We start from the raw sequence: 19267 nt of genomic DNA, 5'->3' as shown, positions 1-19267 counted from the left end.
GTAAGTCATGAAGTGCCCTGAAAATTGGGGCTTAATCTTTTTCAGTATCTAACTCCCATGGAAGCTAGTTGGAAGCAAATGCCTAGAAGTCTTTGTGAACTTGTTACCAAGTCTCTCAGCAAAAAGACCATAGAAGATGCCCTGGGAGACATGGAGAAAAGTTTGATTTGTAGATTTTGGGGGATCAGATGACCTGCAGGTATTGGTACACCACTGATATTGTTAGCATTTCACCATTAATAAGGGACAATAGTCATAAAGAGTAACTAGCAACAAAGAGCCTACTCTGAGATAGCACCCAGTGTCTAAAAAACAAGAGCTGTTTTTTGTCAGCTGCTGTAGAGCTAATAAATCAAAGAATTTCAGAGAGTTCAATTTCCAGGAGGAAATAATGATTTTTCTAAAAAGTGGTGTCTGCCTTCCCTAACAAGGGCTGCTTTACAGCATGGAATACCATCTCTATACCCTGTCACTCCTTTCCCTGTGCTGATGTACCCTTTTTTCTAAAATCCACCAACCCTCATTGGATCAATGAGGCCTGATCAATTGTTTTTCCCTCTGAAAGATCTATGTGGGGTTGTTAGCTGAGCTGCTGGTAGCTAACTAGCGACAGTTTTCTGTCTGTTTACTGTAAAGGGAGCAAAGCAAACTACAGGAGGGGACAGGTTGCAAGATATTTACTGTCAATACAGCTGGAGAGAGAGGGGAGATATAAGGAGACAGGAGCAGAGACTACAGGCTGCAACCCAAATGAGTGATCTGAGTGTAAAAATACCCATGCAGTTTCAGAAGGAAAGTAGGTGGATTGAAGTCAACAAAGGATAGCTGAATGTTTAACAAATGGTTCAATGAAAGGCTAGAGAGCAGGGAAGTACTTGTGGCACGCCAAATAATAATGCTGTGCACAAGCATCGTGACTCTGAATCGTGCTTCTAGATCTGACCAGAGACAGAGCAGTAGCTGGGATATTTCTGTGAGTTCCTGCAAGTCCCACCATTTAAAAGTAGTGATAATAAATATAATAATGATTGAGCTTAACAAATAATATTTGGACCTAATTTTCCTAAGCAGCTGGAAGTCACCACTGTAACACAAATCAGAAGAAAACAAGCATACTTCCTTGCTTCTCTCTCCTCTTCTTCATTCACAGAGGAATTAAGTGACCTGAGCTTCACAGGGCAAGAAGGCTCTGAGCAGCAAGCTCTGAGTGTCCCTCTACTTCCAGAGCCAGGCGAATGAGTGGGGAGTGAATTCACACTTTAAAGAACAGAGAAGACAATTTTGCCATGAAACCATTCACAGATGAAGATGTAGAAATTTACATCCGAAGCAAGGTAAGACTTTATCTGTCCAGATTTTATCTCCCACGCTACATGTTGATTCTGAAGGGTGTCAAGTTGCTTGCCTGCTGTCTTCCTTTATGAGGTGAGACTGAGTGAAATTTCATGAGAACTGTATTTCTAGTGAGATTTCTAGGTTTCTATCGCAGAATGTTGTCAGGGATCTCAGGCGATAATCTGATTTTTTAAGGCGGTTGTCCTATTTTTTTTTACATCTTGAGTTTTTGCTTCAGACCTTGGAATTCCATATGTGAAACTAACTATAATTGCAAACCCTTAATCTAAGGAAAGACCCTTGCTCCTTCTCTGTACACTAGTCTTGGCTTGATTAAAAACAAGACCAAAACCACAACAGCAGGGATCACATCTAAGATGTGCATAGAAACTAGACTGAGGTAGATACAGTTAGAATTCACCCACTAGTCTGTCATCTCAATTAAGAATATTTCTCTACATACCAGCAGCAAAATAGCTGAAGTCTCATTAGTGGAGGCAAGTGGGAACCCTGTGTTTTATTTTATGAAGTATATCAGCTAATGTGTTTTCTACTATGAAATTAAATAAAACACAATAAAAACCATCCATGAAACTGTACATTTTAACAAAAGTTCTTCTGAATTATTTGTAATATTTTATTTTGTTAAAGCTGGTATGTCATCACAATGTTTAGCTAGTTTGTGTTTGGTAGTCTGTTTTCCCCTACAAAATGCAAGATAGTGAAGTAAAGAAACATATCAAAATTAAAAACTGAAAGGCAGTTTGAAAAGGATAAAATATTCCAGTACCATGAAGGCACTGGAGGCAAAGTTTTGGGTTGTATACGAAAATGTTGTGGTTACAAGTAGGTATATTTCTGTAAAAATTTAATTTTCAGCCATGTAGTATCTTCATGCAGAAAATTATGACATCAGAACCTGGTCAGCCAGCTATAATAACAAACACTTCTCTGAAGATTTATAAAGCAGGGCTATAAAGGAGAGCTCAGAGAGAAGCCACGCAGAGGAGGATGCTCAGATGGCTGCCATAAGTAAGGGACAAGGAACAGAGACAGAGTATAGTTAAGTGAGGCTCATTGGTGCCAATATTTTAGCTTCTACCAAAAGTACTCCACCCTCAGAGTATCTTTTCCAGTAGCCCTCCAACTCTGATGGATTCCTAGTTTCTGCCTGCTCCTGAGTCTCTTGCACAAGTGAGACTGCCCAGCCTTCAGGCAGCCCATCTCTGCCTGTGAAATTTTGCCTGTTTTTCAAAATTGGGTCAACCACCAGGTACAACGAATGTCTCTGATACCAAAGATTTCTGCCTTAAACTACTCATTCAGCAGTGGAAAACTCAAGTGCATATTGAGTGGAGGTGAATGGCTAAATAAGAACAAATCCAAATGTTCTTTAGCATCCCTACTCAATCCTCCTCTTCTTTTCTTCCTCCATAATAAAATGTTAATCAACACTGTTATTCTGTTGATATAACTTTCATTTTGGCATGACTTCCAAAGTCAAGATCTGATGATGGGAATGCGGCAAAAGTGGCTTGTTCTGTCTCTTCTCCCATTTCCATAATGATGCTAAAGAAATCTTAGGTAAATGCCTTGTCCCTCAAGAAGCTGCATTCATTCATTTGTAAGCTAGCTAAAACTGGTCTCAAAGAACAAGGCTGAACTTTAATAAGGAAAGATAATTCATAGGGAAATTAAACAGTATTCTATAAACATAGTTTCTCCAGAAACTACATATAGTTAACATAGCAAAGAATCAGGATGTCAAGAATAGATGACCCCAGGGAAGGCAATATGATGCTGTTCTGATGTGTTTACCATTTGCAAGTACTATTCAGGCTTGTTAAAAATATTGTTACCTTTATTGGCTGGGGAGAAAATCTTATTCCTACTCTGCTCATTTTCAAGCCCAGTGTCAGTCAATCACTCTTCTTTGGTTAATCGATCTTATGCAAGCACTAGTCTTTTAAATGGTTGTAGTATGGTGCGTTGCTGTGAAAAAGTGCAGCTATTTGTCATCTCCCAGGACAGGAGAATAAGTCTCCATGCATTTGAGTGTTTTTTCTGACAGTTCGTCAGTTGATGTAGATGTCCAAAAGGGATTTTAATAAAGTGTAGTATTTTCTAAGGAGAAAAATGTTCTTAGATGCTGAAGATAGGGTTAAGTAAAAAGGACACAGGAGTTCTACTGTTTTTGATAGTAACAAAAGACTGTAGCAACTGTGTTTAGCAATGGTTTGATCACTGATTTTAACAAAGCTGCTAATGAGCTAACGCTCTTGTTTCATAAATAGCCCAGTTTGGGTTTTAGTTTTAGGTTCGAGTGGGTTTTCATTTTCTCCGATCTAGTCCTCCCAAACCTCCTATCTGCTTCTGCATTATTTTTTTCTTATTGTGCCCTCAAACAATGAGGTATGACAAGGAAAAACGAAAACCAAGCAGAAATCAAAGCAAGAATTGCAAATAAATGAGATAAAGCACCAAGATGCAAAAAAGGGCAGCAAACCATCTTCGTACATCAACCTGTATGGGTAGTTCTTGCTGAATAAATAACGAGAAACATATTAATGAACTTAACTAACAGTAGCAGAATCTTGTCCTCATTTTGGTAAATGTGTAAGGATCTTCTGGTTAATATGTAAATGTCCTTTACTAACACGGTTCCACCAAGTTCCTTCTATTGACCTTCTTGTTTGGATTTCAACTATTCCCTTACATTCCATTCTCTTTCACTAGTATTGAAGGCTCAGGTTCATATTTGTGTTTCTGAGCTGACCATCCTTCATCTCAAACCTTCACTACGATTTTCCATTTAAACATTTTTTAATAAATAATTAAGGACTAGCTTCTTACCACTGAGGAATGGGCTCTCACCTGTGCTTTCAGATATGACGATAGAGAGGATGGATACTTTTGACATAGTACGCAGGCATCTAGATGCTGCCACGTATACCTGTGATCTGACTAATGCACAGAATATCTGCAATCCTTGAAGTCCTGTCAGCTCTTGGAAAGTAACATGTCCTGGGTGTGTGAGTGGCTAGTATATGCAGGGAAATAGCAGGACAGTCCAGCCAAAACGGCTCAAGAATTGAGTGTGTTGCTGGCAGCTACCAAATATATTCATGTAATGAACTCCTTCCCTTCCATCCAATGATATCAGTATGGGCATATAAATTAATATGTTACAGTTTTGAGTATAGGCCCCTCAGTGTCCACTCAGAACATCTTTGTCTCATGGTAAGTTGGTTGGGACACATAGAGAACAATACATTTTTATTCCCAGTGCAGGCTAGGCACAAATGTTTCAGTATGCTCTAAGTTGAGTGACACAGAGGGTTTCCAACTGGAGATAAAGACTGCAGTTATCTGTAATGTGAAGTGTCTTGCTTGGAACTGACAGGTCGAGCCACGGCATTATCTGGTTTCCAAGGCAGTGGAGGAGGTGCAGAAAATCATCCAGCAACTGACCACAGAAATCAGCTGTAAGGCCATACGATTCCAGGCTATCTCCAACTCTGGCATTCATAATGAGAATATTAAGGTATGAACAAGAGCTTTAGTACACTCAGCTTGCAGGCAAGAGTGTTTTTTCATTATGTAATTGTCTGTAATGAACAGGTACATCTATCATCCAAGGCACCACAGATAATAAATTGATACTTTAACGTGGAAGGTCTAGTAGGTGACTGGGTCATATGGGCTTACCCAGGGACATCTTACATCTCGAGGAGCATCAGAGAGGGCTAGGTAAATCAGGCAGAACAAATCATAGCACAGATTTAAAAGATCTTTTTCATCTGAAGTTGTTTACATACTCTAGCTATTTCAATCCTTTACTGAAATACAGCCAGTTAGGGAGCAAAACAGCAAACATGCAAAAGCATAGGGCAATTTCTGCAACTATCTAGGACTGAAAGGGGAGCATTCTGTGTATATCAACCTGCTGGAAGGATGTTGAGAATATGATCATCCAATCTGTAATGTGGCCATTGCTTTGAGGCCAAATACATTCAGATTTACATCTTTTCTGGAGTACCATGAATGCCATGGCATGAGCCTTGCCAGTAGGACTGACCACAGTGACGTAGGATCATCCGCATCCTGATCCACGCACAGTCATTAGTACCATGGCCTGTATCTGCTGCTCAAACTGGATTGATCCTGCTTGGCTTAGGAGGGTTAACAAGACTAGGGTCGATGCAACATTGCTGTCCTGGAAAAAAAATAAATAAATAGAACAAAAACAAGGCAATCTATTCTGAGTAGTAATTTGGCATTACTGTATCTTGATCTGAGCAACCTCTGCTTAAATACGGATAATGAATCTGCCACTTTTCAAGAAAATACATTTTGGGGATCTCTTTTAACTAATGCTATAATTTAATAATAATAATAATAAACCTAATGCTATAAATCTGTGACAGACACAATAGAAGGGCTTTGTCTTTTGGCACACTGAAGGTACAGAAGGTACAGGCTAGCAAAGGATAGGTTAATAAGAAAAGGTTTTGGCTTGGCCTACTCTGCTTCCAAAAACCAGAATCTTTAAGATTGTCATTGAAGTGACTCAAGCTAGAGGAGAACTGTGTTAAGGGAAAGCCGGTATATCGACTATTCTGTGTTTAATTTTGCAACATCTTTTTCCTGGCAAATTTACAGTGCTTTCAGCTTTTGGTTAAGAGGATTTTATTTAACAGGTTTGGGGCGGGGGTGTCTAGATTTGTTCTGAAGCTGCAAACCTCCTTTTAAATATACAGGGCTGGATGGTGAATTAGAAGAAAATTCTTTAAACATTCAATGTTTTTCTGCAACTCTGGGACAAAAAGTCAAAATCTTTAGTAAACATATTTACAACTTTTAAGTGTTTAATACTTCAAAAGTATTTATTATGCATTAATTTATTCAAACACCTCTGCTCTTAGTGTGAAACTCATCCAACTTCTTTCTATATAGATGTGGGGGTTTTTTTGGTTTTTTTTTTTTGTTTGTTTGTTTGTTTTTTTGATGGAAAACAATTCCAGCTTTGATAAGAAATCATTTAATCCAAGGGTTATAAGGGAACCTGACAAAGAAAAATGGTGTGCACTCCTGTTCAAGAACTAGAGAAGTCTTATTTCTGTCCTTTATGCCTAGCACTGCTGTGTAGTTCCTGAGAGCTACAAAAAAAATGTGACCTCTGTAGTATAGTCTCAAAGAAAGGAAGCTTGCACTTGTGCTGTCTCTATAATACCCTCAGAAATATCAGTATTTGCATGTTTTCTTACAGTGGTTCTATAACTAGCTTCTGTCCTTATGGTACATGTGGGGAGAAATTAAATGAGACTAGTACTGTTTTTAATTTATAAATGCTGACAGATTAAACTAGTCCAGCCCTCCAGCACTAACCAAAACCATTGCCCATACCTTGTGGGTATTTGATTGCACACATAGGAGATCTCTCATGGTTTTCACTGAACAGGGAATGGAAAGATGCCAAAATCTGAGATGGCTTTAAAAAACCTGAAATGGCTTAAAAGAACCCAGGCCAAGTGGCATCACCCTGGAAGCTGTGCTTCAACCAGCTGCAGACAGACTACGACCCTTTTTGCAGCAGTGGTGCATGCAGGGCTGAGGCAGAGGCTGTAAAGGCTTCAATAAGGCATAATGAGCAGGTTAACCATCCACAGTAGTTGCTAGCACAGCTCTGCAAAGCATTTAAACTGTAATCTTTGCAGGTGGGATTTTCCTTTTACCAACAGGCTCAATGGAAATCTGCAACTTTACTTTGTGAATGAATCACCCGGCATATGCTTTCTCTCTGTTCTGTGTATCTCTTTTTTTGCCTTTTGCTTCTCTCAGGATCAGCCAGCTTTACTGGCCAAGTGGTCAGCTATGCTTCGGGGGAAGCGCCCGTTCCACCCATCCATTCAGGTACAAATCCTTCGTGCCACCTGGTTCATGCTGGTCAGTGTGCCTGCTCCTTCCTCATCCACCGTCTTCTCCAGACAACTTCACCCACTCAACCAAGCCTCCTATAACCATTCATCCTCTTAGCAAGAGACTTCCTTATTTGCTCAGAGCATACATACTTTGTTTCTAACCTAATGTTTCCACCTTTCTGGGATAGCCTGGACAAGCTCACAAGAACCAGACTGCATTCAATTTGCCCAACTTAACTGTAGGCAGATTTTTAATGCAACAGAATTGGCCATAGGCTGTATATCCCAGAATGTGAGGCTCTTTTTGTTACCACTAGCTTTGTTCAATAGCCTGTGACTTGCTGGGTCTTGTGGTCTACATATGGTGCATAACACTGTTCTGTGACAGAGCACAAGTGTGGGATGAGCATTTGTTTAGATCAGGAGAGCACCTGCTCCATGGCAGACCAGCTTTACAGCTCCATCACCAAACTTGTGATTTCTGGTGTTTCCTGGTAAGCACCAGGTGGAAAAGCCTTGTGATCCTGATAAAAACTGAGCTTTGTTTTAAAAAATAACATGGGAGGTTTTGGAGGTTTTTCTATCTGTTATGGCAATGGAGAAAAGTTTTTTGTTTATATTTTGAAGTGATCTGAATGAGTATCATTGGCTAAATGGAAATCAGGATGTAAATACCAAAGCGCCACCAAATTTTTCTAATTATTTTTAAATCTCCTGGTTTTTTTGAACTACTCATTGCCCTGGGATCAGCTTTCTCTGGGACTGTTCAGAGCTTACAGGAAAGCTCTACTGTTGTCTTAAATCTAGGTTTTACTGTAGATGTGATCATACAACACTGAAAAGGCTTACCCAAAAGTCAAGAGGATAAAAAGTGTGTTCTGGTGTAGGACAATTTTAAAGTGTGAAATTTGCAGGGTGTTGAAATAGCTTGCAAGAGAATTTTTCACCAAGGAGGCAGGCTTTTCAGTATTTGAAGGTGCTCATATAGCAGCTGCAGATCTTGCTTTTAAAATCTGTTGAGCAACCATTACATACCATTTTTCTACAACAACTAGTTGTTGTTCACTACCTCTTGATAGGGATGTGATTTGGCCTTTGCTTGCATGTGGCTGTGTTTGGTACAAACACAGCCTCTCAAAGCAATGTTTCAGCCTGGTCAAGTAGGATTTATGCTTATCTGTGTAGCATCCAAATTCATGTTATGCCCTAGGGTCTTTGTCCTTGGGTGTTCAGCTGAGCTGGCATTTCTTAATTTGTGGAGCACCCAGGCTTCTAGTGCCCATCTGGTTTTGAATGGGACAGCTTGTGTAAGTGAATATAAGTCAAAAATAAGTCAAATAAGTCAAAGTCTTGGTATAGAAAAGAACTGACCTTTTCTCTGTGCCATAAAGGTCTGTTAGTGCCCTCAGGGCCCTGAAACCTCTATAGTAATGTTCTAAAAGATCAGAGTTACCAGGAAGGCTACAAGAATGTATTAGATTATTACCAGAGAATGACAAGAGTTTTTAATTTACCTTGAGGTAACTACCTTACAGCAACAGCTGTCACTTCACATCCTGTTTATGTAGCAGTTTCACCTTATTAATGCTAATGTAAGTTAGGCTTGTTGGGAAGTGAAATTGAAAAGCTTCTGAATCAACTTGGTAAAAGTCTGAATGAGTTTAAGCACCCTGTCTGAGCACCTGGAGCCAAGATCGCTGAATACTTCTAATACATTCAGAGATGTCTAGTGATGTTCTAAACCCATACGAGGCTTCAAGATATGTGTGTGTCACCTGTTTTTATTGGAGGATGGTTATTCTCAAAATGAGGCCAATATTAACTTGCAGGCAAGCCTACTTGTAGTTTTGTTATCCGTAGGTTACTGTTTCCATCTTTACAGTGTTTGTGGCTTTCACTCAACAGAAGAAACAGTTTCATACAGTACAGCTGCCCAAGACCTGGCCTATATTTGACTGTGCTACTGCCTGCCTATGTAGGCTTGGGAATATCACTTACCTCATGTCTCTGTCTCTTAAGGGAGGACAATATTTCCAGTGATGCAGAGTGAAATACTTATTTTATTAATGGGCCAAAGTCTTACTTTACAAATGTCTTTAAGGAACTTTGAGGGAGAACAGAAATATGCACCTTTTTCTAGAGTTGTTACTACTAATAAACCCAAGGCTTATTTCTAGTAACAATTCTGAGGTAATAACTGGTAATAACAATAATTTTGTCTCCCATTGCTGGATCTTGAAACACGTACCCAGATGAAATTCTGCTTCTTGGAATCTGCTAGTTATTACATATCATGTAGTTGCACACTAGAAATAACAAGGAAAGAGAGGAAACCATGGCAGCTGTGGTGGTAAATCAGCTAAATCTGCACTTGCCTCATATGCACCATAGCTGTAACATCACACTCCTTCTAGGATGATTTTTTCTTATTCTGTGTACTTCCAAAGTAACCTTCAGACAAGCATGGAATAGGTCCTGCCTGCCTCAATTGTTCCTACGATATCTCGGATTTCCCCTTCTCTCCAAAGCCCTCCACAGTTAACCTGTTGCTTCTTTAGCCCTCCCCTCCTTGCTTTGGGCTCATGGATCTGTGCTTGCCTCCTCTCTAAATCTCTCTGAACTCTCCTAGGTCTTAGCACCCAGCCAATTTCTCATCACAGTCCCTCTGCGTGGCCTGACTGGGTACAGGGAATGCCAGGTACGGCACTGGCGTTATTACACCGTGCATGGAGCCAAACTCCTCTCCTCCGTGCGGGACCCTGAGGAATTGCACCAATGGCTAGAGGTGGAGCAGTTCTCAAAAAGCCTTCCACAGTGGCATGAGACGGATGTGAACATCGAAGGTGATCTGGTTCCAGCCAAAGTCCTTATCATCTTCCGGGAGCTGGTGGAGAAGTCGATTATCTCCTGTAACTTGTCCAGTGAGTTTAGTGGGGATAGTTATAAGGGGAACTCTGTCTTGTGCAACTGATAGAGCAGAAACCACCACACACACAAATAGCAGCCACAACATGTCTAAAACTGATAGAAAGATAGTATAAGAAATTTTGACACATGGAAGAAGGTACATAAGTGGCAAGGAAGAGTGAAAAGTGCTTGGAGATATAGGGCAGATGAGGGAAGTCTGTGCTGTCCATAGCTTTCCAGCATAGGGTGTTAGGAAATAGGTAAAAAGTATTCTATTTCAAGCAAAGGCTGTCAGACATGCACTGTTTTCCCCTCACTGCCCAGGTTGCTATAATATTGTTCAGCAAATATCATGGAAGTTTACTTTCAATAGTGGTGCTGATCTGTCTGCAAGAAATTCCAATGTGTCCATTTATTTCCTGCAGCTATTTATACTGGAAGTGCTGATCGTAGACACAATGCAATTAGTGGTTCATGTAGCATTGCTTCATAGCTGTGACATCTGCAGAACGATACTTCCTGAACAGCGAACCTCGTTGTCAGTTCTTAGCATACGAGAGGCATGTTACAGAGTTCAACTAATAAGGTTTGGTCCATGGTAGATAACCTATGCCCATCTTTTCACATTAACATACTATGGTATGGTCAAGTCCATATTGTAGTGTCTCTTCTGATAGGATGTTTCCAGGATGACTTTACCCATCAGCAGCATGATATGAGCCTTCCTACATTCCAGAGAAATAGGAGCAATTTCTCTTTTTCTGATCACACCTTGAATTTGAGTCACAGGAGGAAAGATGTGTTAGAGTCAAGCTCAGCTAGATCATTCCATTCTTCTAAGAAATATTCATTATTACAGGAGAGGAAAGTATGATGTGAATGACATTTCACCACTGAGACTCACAGAAAAGATCAGATGGAATGGGCTTGCATCTGAAGCTTTACTTATGGGGAAGTCATTATGCTGAAGTGAAAACCTGCCATTTTATCTCACAGCAGTTAATCAAGCTGTTGAGGTGGAACAGGCACTTCCAGGGGACCCAGGAAGTGATGTCTGGGCTGATGGTTCTGAGGCTTCTTCCGTAAGGCCAGCTGGGAAGGGATAGACTTAGAGAAGACAAACTGAGATGAAGTCATGAGGAGTAATTAATGTTTTATTTGTTTTTTGGTTTTTGGTTTTTGTTTTTTTTTTTGAAGAGTGAACTTCCTTTATCCAACATCACATCTGAGGCTACATAAAGTTTTTCCTGATTTCACTCTTTCTCTGACTTCTTCTTGGAGTACCAGCAAAGCCAGAATTTTTGCAGTGCCTCACTTTACCTTTGGTGGAAAAATCATGATGCTTTGGGAAATGCTGTAAATGTATTTTCATACTGACACAGTGCTGGCTCTACTGGTTTTTAGTTTTCAGGATCCCTACTGAGGATTATAAAGTTCTTGTAGGGATGGACTCCACTGTTCCCAAGGTAATTCACTCTAGTACCCACATAAAGTCATATTTTCTGGAGGAGATGCTAAATCTGCCATTGGGAGTAAGCAGACATTTACTTCAGTGAAGGGAGAAGAGTTGGTCATCCTAAATGTTTGTCACTGTCCCTTGAAGCCTGTTGTGTGGACTCCTTGTGGAATTTCTCCTCAGCCTATGTCAATGAAAATGACATAGGTTAACACACCTACTATTTAAACTGTTCCTGCTAATCTGCTCCATCTTTTATTTCTGTGGGTTAGAGCATGAGCACATAAGTAGCTCAGGTGGCAGAGATGAAGGGACAGTAATCCTGCCAGAGTGACAGGGAAAGCTAGAGAAAAACTTCTTCCATTAACGCAACATGGCCAACAGGAAACGCCTAGTCAAATCCATTAGATACAGCTTTCATTCCTTTCTGCTGTCCTCCTCAAACCATGTTGTTCCTGGTGCTGAGCCATTCTTCTTTCACTGAGAAAATCTCTCTTCTCCAAGTCACCATGGAACTAACTCTTTTTTTTTTTGACACCAAGCAGTCCCAGTCAGTTAATCCATTTTGCATGATTGTTCTGCAAACAAAGAATGTCAGACAGGTGTGGCTATAAATTCTGGCACTGACTTCTGTGCAAGTGCATCTCCAGAAACAAACCTATACACACCCCACAAAACATCTTGAATGACCAGTGAGGTTAAGTCATTTGGTCTGATCACAGATTTTCTTTAGGAATAAGGGATCTTTAGATATGAAGTGAACCCACCTCTAATCATAGGTGATCTCCTTTAGAGCTTTCTGTACTGAACTGTTAGAAATATGTTTGTTGCAGCAGTTGTCTATCTGCCTTTTTAAGAGGCTGGTCCTGTGAGTTACAAGGACCCACAAAGGAAAACAAAAAACTTGATGACTGAAGTTAAAATTAAGAACTTAGTTGTTGTTCATCTTTCTGTTCTCATTTCTTGGGGTAGATTGACATGATAAGTTTTATTCCTTTCTGCTCATGAGAGTGCTAAGACAGATTGATGGAACTGCAAGGTCCTCTTGGTAAATGGGGACTAGACAGCCCCTTGCTTGGCTTGTGGAAAAAGACCTCTCCCCCTTTATTATCTTCTGTTGTCATTCCTTCACAGATAAAGTAACAGTGCTGGAGAGCTTCAGCTCAATGGTCCAGGTAGCTGTGGAGACATCAGAATCCCAGGTCAAGGTAGAGCTGGTCCCTGCTGTGGAGATTCCAACTTGCTGGCCCAAGAATGCCCAGTGGCCTCGTTGCCTTAAGCGTTGGCCTTCCCAGGAGAAAGTACAGTGCATCAAGGTAAACAGTGTAAACTGTTTACTTGTTAACTACTGTCTCTGTGCAGGAACTTACCTTGCAGGTGTCTGACTGTGGTTCCCAGAGGAAGGACTACAGGGTGATGGCAAGCAGTCACCAGCAGACCAGTAGAACCAGATTGCCTTTCCAGTATTTTCAATGATAAGTTGTATAATAACTTACATATAGTGCAAGTAATACCTCAGAAATGTCAGGGCAGGGACAGTGGCACATCAGTTAAGAAAATGTAAGAATTGCAGCCAAAGTGAGCTGAAAAGCTTTTTGTGCTACCCACAAGCTTCCAATCTTCTTTGATTCAGAGATTCTGAATCAACCCAACATCAGGCATTTGTTCCCAGACTGTTCTTTTTTCTTTTTTAAAAAAAACACTGCTCCTTCCTGCCCCAGAACATGTCTGAACATGCTCTTCTAGAGAAGAAATATTTCGAAGTATTGAGATGCATTTCATTGGGCTTTTCTTTTCTCTAATGGTGGTGAATTCTGTGGAAGAAACACTGAATTAACTGTCTATTGCATGAGTCTTTTCCACACAATGTAGCTCAGTGCTGACCTGAATCATTCTTGCTGTTCTGGTTTGCCTCACGTAGATGTTCTGCAAATGGGCCACTCAATATCTTGCAGTTTCTCCTCCAACCTAATCTCTAGAAACCTTCTGGCTGGATTCTGGCACTCCAGCTTAGCCCCATTTGCCATGTTCCCAGCAGGTCCATTTCTGCCTTCCAGTCCCGCTATCCTTTTATGTCTGACCTGCTGCTCCATGGCAAAGTGCCCACAGAGTTGTGCCTCTGCTTTAGTAGCACTGCTTGTGCTGCACCTAGTGGCTCTAGGGCTGAATCTTCTGGGATGTCAGAACATGAGGAAACAAGATAAATTGAATGTTCATTTAATTAGGAATTAGGATGGGAATATAGCTCTAATTTGCTGCCTCAGCTAAAGCTGCTTAGAATACAGTGCTCTACTTTGAAAGATATCACACAGCCCCTTTGTAACATTCCTTTGCATTTGTCAGAGAAGTTTGCCTCTCATCCAGTGTCACGCCTCTCCTTTTGTCCATAGTCACTTGGTTTTGACCTTTTGGCTCGCTCCAATTACCACTGGCAACTGTGTTTCTTCCGTGCTGAGCATATACTCATGGAAGGTCTCGATGAAGATGGTGGTTGTCGCATGAAGTGCTTCCGGGTCATGAGGCAGATGAAGGAGGATGTCTGGTGTGCTGGAAATAAGCCTGTCATCACAGCCTATCACCTTCAGGTGGGTATCACCACAATATTGGGAGAGAAAGACTGAGAATCTATTGCAGGGACTTGCATGCAGCAATGTCAAAATATCATGGCATAAAACACTGCAGCATACACTGCAGCCTCTCCTATGTAACTTCTAAGGTAACCGCTAAAACTACAGTACCACTTCATTGCTTTACAGAGGTAAGAAGTTTAGTAAAGGTATATTCCTTACTTCAACAAGAAACTAAAACCTGTAAGAACATTACGGTGGCAGTGATGTAAGCGATGTCAGAATTGAGGCTCCTACTCCGAATCAGCTTCACAGAGGCATTGCAATACCATCTTTAACTGTATGATTCCATTCTACTTCTAAACTCTCCCAGCCATACACAACCATCAATAGATGGATCTTTCTGCGGGAAACTTGTGTATTTGTCTTTTTGGGTATGCATCAAGCAAAATTCTCTTAGGTGAACATGGTTTCATAAGTGAGCTGCAAACTGACATTTCAGGTGTTGTTTTACCTGAGGTGAGAAGCAGAGGAGGTGGTTATGGGATAGTAGCATCCTTCTCACATATACTTCAGGGTTCAAGATGGCTTCACTTTACAAGCAACATTTGTGATGAACAGATAGAAGGTTGTGCTATGGCTATGTCCCCACATATTACAGCTACAAAAACTGATGGACCAAAACCAGCACTATTTATCTGTCAATAAATCTAACCTGTTTTCTGGGCCTTCAGCCTCCTGGAGCTATCAGGGAGAGGCTCCTCTTCCCCTTCATTCAAACCTCAAGCCACCGGGCTTTTCCAGTACTGATCTTTTGATGTCTAAAACCAGATGCAGTACCAAGAAGCTACTTAAAGCTTGAGACCATCAAATACTATTGTAGTCATGGGACCAATCTAAGTCAAGGTAGAGTCAAAAAAGAAAAAAAGAAGGAGTAGGCTAGGCTGATTATAGGTTAACAGAATGCTAAGCTTTTCAATGCCTATGAAAACAAGCTGATGAAAAACTATCATAGGTAGGAGTAAGTGGTAAACCTTCTAAACCACTAGTAAGGATCTCCTTATCTGGCTCAAGCAGAAGAGATGCAGAGAACCTGTTGCATGCACTGCTTATCAAGCCCTTCAACAAAAAGCTCTTCAGTTCATCCTGCAACTAGACTTCAGGCTTATAAGGCAAGAGACAACTGATTGGCCAGATGGAAGGAATGCTTCAACATCACTTATGAAAAGAAAGTATGAGAAGATACAGTCGGTGGGTAAATCAGCAACTGAGAAAGGGCTGAGTGTTAGTTTTCCTCACATTGTTAAATTTTCCCTGTCCAAAGTATACAACAATGATGATGAAAGAAGACTTCACCTGAAGAAGACCTTCTATGACAGAAGAAAAGCCTTCCCCTCGTGGCTGGAAAGCCTCAGAGGACAGAGTAAGCACACTCAGTGTGCTTGCCTCCATAGGAATGAAGTTCATGATAAGGAACTCCAAAAGACCTAGATGCATTTTGAAAAACAGCTCAATGTCTCTTATATACTATGGCAGTTAAGTAAATGCTGGGGATAGATCATCTGTCCGTGATCTGACTGTAAAAGCATTATTTTCTTCACCTCCAAAACGTTCATTGTAACTGTCAGCCATGCAGCTTGCTGAGATAGTTTTAGTGCTGAGAAGAGGTAACTGGTTTCAAAACTCCAAGGAGTGGCTCTCACTGAATTCTAGCCTGAATTCCTCATTGTGTCTTGTGCTACATGGCAACATTAAAAAAGTCTTTGTCATTATTACAGCTGCAAACAAAAACTAGAACAAAAACTTGTTCACATTTGAAGAGCTGTCCGAGAAAAAAATTCCTCAGCACCACAAGTTTTGCAAGACCAACTGGAGGAAAAAACAGACAATCCAGAAGTCTGTGCGTTATTTTGATGAAATTCTAGTTCTAGAAAAAGCAGAGGGGTTAAAGACTTTTTAGTTTGGTCACTTCTCACAAAATCTGTCAGTCTCTTTGGGATACTGATTTTCCAAAATAAAATTGGGATTGAGAGGAAGCCAAGTATCTTAATGGAATTCTTCCACCCAAAATGAGTTCATTTATCCTTTTAAAACTGATTTTCAGATTGACCAACACAGTTAGTGTGGCAGTTTTGGTACAATATGTTAAGTACTTCCAGAAGATTCTTCTCAGTCATAGGAATGTTTGTAGAAATGTAACATGGGCAGTGTAAGAATAATACTATAAGAGCAATGATCATATGCATTTCATTATTATAATTATGGATTGTCTCATGTATAAAATTCTGTGAAATAAACTTGGGGAGGAAGAGAATATAGCATATGCTGTAAGTATAAAAACACAGACTACGTTTGAGCAGAAAACATGCCTGTTTATACTGCAGAAGTTGCTTGGGATCCCAGTCTGCTTGGGACAGTTCTGCGCCCATCTTCAGCGTAAGTACCTCTGAAGCTAACAAATAATTATGTTAGTCTGATTATTCTTCTTTCCCTCCTTGCACATATTGGCTTTTACCTGTATAATCAGCCATTTTCTGTAGCCTAAAATACCTGGCAGTTGTACAGAGGCCCCTGCTGGAGACTGGTGAACAGGCTAAGATTAGCTTAGCAAGACCAGTATCCTTTGGCTTAATGGAGATAAGGAGATAAGGTCCTCTGGGGAGTGCAAGCAGAATGTCACAGAGTTTCCCTTGATCCCAGCTTGATCCCTGGAGGAGACTTTCTCTCTGCATTAGCAAGGTTGCAATACAAAAGTAGTGAGGGGACAGCCATGGGAGGGTGGGAGGCTTTGCCTTAGGCTGCTATTTGTGATCCTTCTGCCTCAGAAACGTTAGTTAACGCAGGAAGCTTGCACTGTGAATCTCTGATTTCCAAGGCTGTCAGCCATCTATGAGCATCAGAGCTGCCTTAGCAAGCTGTGTGAGCCCTTGACTGAACCTCTAACACCTCTTCTCTCCCATCTGCTTCTTACAGACAGTGCTATTCTGGACGTGCGAAAAATACCCACACACCAAGGATTGGCGCTGCTTTCACGAAGCCTTTCTGAGACTGGTACGGAAGCTGCACAAGTGTGTAAGCCAGCACTTCCTCAAGCATTACTTTGTCAAGAACACCAACCTGCTCAAATACACCAACACCAGTGACCTGGACCTGCTGGCCAGCAAGCTGGCAGTCTTCTTAGAGAACCCCATGCTCTGCCTAGACTAAGGCAGAGAAAGTCTCTTCACTGCAACCTTGCACCTATCCCCCATCTCCTCTCCCAACCTGTGGTTGTTCTTCCAGTAGACATTGCAGCTGACTTTGTAAGATGTTTGGCACATGCGGCGTGAAAGAAGAGTCAAGCTGGCAGCAGTGGGTGGTGAAAACTGATGGGAGAAATTGCTTGATGCCCAGACGATCCAATTCACTTTCAACAGTGACAGTCTGCCTGGAAGCTACAGCCAGTGCAAACTAACACTCTGCATCAGTGAGACAACTGACATTCTCTATCACTAGTCCTGTGGCTCCTAAGCAGAAAGATAGTGTAAAGGCATCTCCCTCCCTCTGCTGCCTACCTGTTGTGTAACCTAGCACGTATATTGTTGCCACTTCCTCCTCTCTCACAAGGACAGTGAGTTTAATTCCCTGTCTGCCTCATTAGGCCAGCTGTGCAGATGGGCAGAGGAATGTTTCTGAGGTGCACTGAAGCTGGAAGGCTCTTTCAGAGATAATCCGTGATTCTTCCATCTACAACTGAATGGGATCCAGCCCCAGTGCGAAATAGCCATGCTACAAAGTGCTGAATATCTCAAAGGGAAGAAGGAGCGGTGTTTTTCCTTTTCTTTCTTTTTTTTTTTTTTTTTTTTTTTTTTTGTCTCCTTCTTACTTTTCTGTCCTTCGCATCTCCCCCCCCTCCCCCCAGTTTCTTCAAAGCTTTTTTTTCTTCATGTTTGCCTTTGCCATTTCTTTTGGTGCCATACAACCAGGGGCTTTGCCAAGGCAGATTTCACTTGCATCTCTGGCTCTGTCCAGCAGGCTGGAGAAAAGCAGGTCTTTCCCATGTATTTTTGTGTGGTGTGTGGAAGGGGGGAATATTTTGCAAAAGCTCTTAGTGTCAACCCCCCCCCCCATCCCCCTGCAGTGCTTTGTATATTATGTTTAAGAAGAAAACAAGTTTTAGTGTTTGAAAAGAACAGACTTCTAGAAAGGGTACAAAGACTGTTATTCTTAATGTTATTAAATCAGTGAAATGAAATCAAAGAGAGTTTTTTTTTTCTTGCATCCATCTGGGAAAGTAATACCCATTGCTAGAGAAAATGGCAGGCATGGGATTTGTAGCCAGTACTCCAGGGAGCTGCTGCAGTTGATGACCTGCAAGATGACCATCTGTGGCAGAGCATCTCCCTCTTGTGTCAAACTGTGGTCTAACCACATGTCTTTAACACAGTGTTCACTTTCTGGCTTAGTTCTGTAAGCAGGAGCAGCACTTGTGGGAGTTACCCCGTCTCATACTCCAGTCCGCTGTGACAGGTGTTGTGTTGTTTCTCAGAGTCCAGACTCCGAATCTTTGGGGCCTGGCCAGTGCTTTTGAAGACTGTCTGTGTCATTGGTCCATTCCCCTTGCATTTGGGAGCCTTATTGTTTGGTCCCACAGTCACAGCAGGTTACAAGTCAGAGTGAAGGATTCAGGAAAGGGTGTAGAAAATCCATCCCACCTCTAAGAACACCTTCCAGAAGGCCTGGGGGTATGATTCCAAACTCTCCCTGAGACAGTTGTTGTTTAAAAAAAAAAAAAAAAAAAAAAAAAAAAGATATTCCAGCCTAGTACAAGCTAATCCCACTGATCTGTTCTCCCTTTTCCACAGCTCACAGTGCTAGATGGCAATTTAGGACAGGCAGGGCAGAGCCCAGGGTTCTACTAAGAGCTCTGGGGTCTGCAGGGTCTGTGCTGCGTCTTGCTTTCCATTGCTCTGATTAGCTGTAGTATTCATTAGCCTGATGCAGGAGAATCTGGCTGAACTGCCTTTGACAAGCTCTTACCAGACTACTGTGGTTGAGCCACTGCATCTTTTCTACAATAAGGCTCCAGAGTCTATGAGACA

General features: G+C 41.3%; 1 protein-coding gene across 1 annotated transcript; it reads left to right on the top strand.

Annotated features, from left to right (window-relative positions):
* Nucleotides 1-1286: 1286 nt before the first annotated feature.
* MAB21L3 (mab-21 like 3) lies at nt 1287-17393 on the top strand. Its single transcript, XM_062571789.1, has 6 exons — nt 1287-1334; nt 4739-4879; nt 9886-10177; nt 12754-12935; nt 14010-14204; nt 17160-17393. Exons 1-6 carry the CDS (start codon nt 1287-1289, stop codon nt 17391-17393), a joined length of 1092 nt encoding a protein of 363 aa, XP_062427773.1.
* Nucleotides 17394-19267: the final 1874 nt, after the last annotated feature.

Source organism: Rhea pennata, chromosome 1, assembly GCF_028389875.1.
Source record: "Rhea pennata isolate bPtePen1 chromosome 1, bPtePen1.pri, whole genome shotgun sequence".
Classification (NCBI taxonomy): Eukaryota; Metazoa; Chordata; class Aves; order Rheiformes; family Rheidae; genus Rhea; species Rhea pennata.
This window is presented reverse-complemented; position numbering and strand designations above follow the sequence as displayed.

Bases quoted from the DNA above. Each gene is read 5' to 3' on its own strand.
- MAB21L3 (XM_062571789.1), top strand. From the start codon at position 1,287: ATGAAACCATTCACAGATGAAGATGTAGAAATTTACATCCGAAGCAAG. The intron at 10,178-12,753 runs GTGAGTTTAGTG...ATTCCTTCACAG, and splicing joins TATCTCCTGTAACTTGTCCA to ATAAAGTAACAGTGCTGGAG. The intron at 14,205-17,159 runs GTGGGTATCACC...TGCTTCTTACAG, and splicing joins TCACAGCCTATCACCTTCAG to ACAGTGCTATTCTGGACGTG.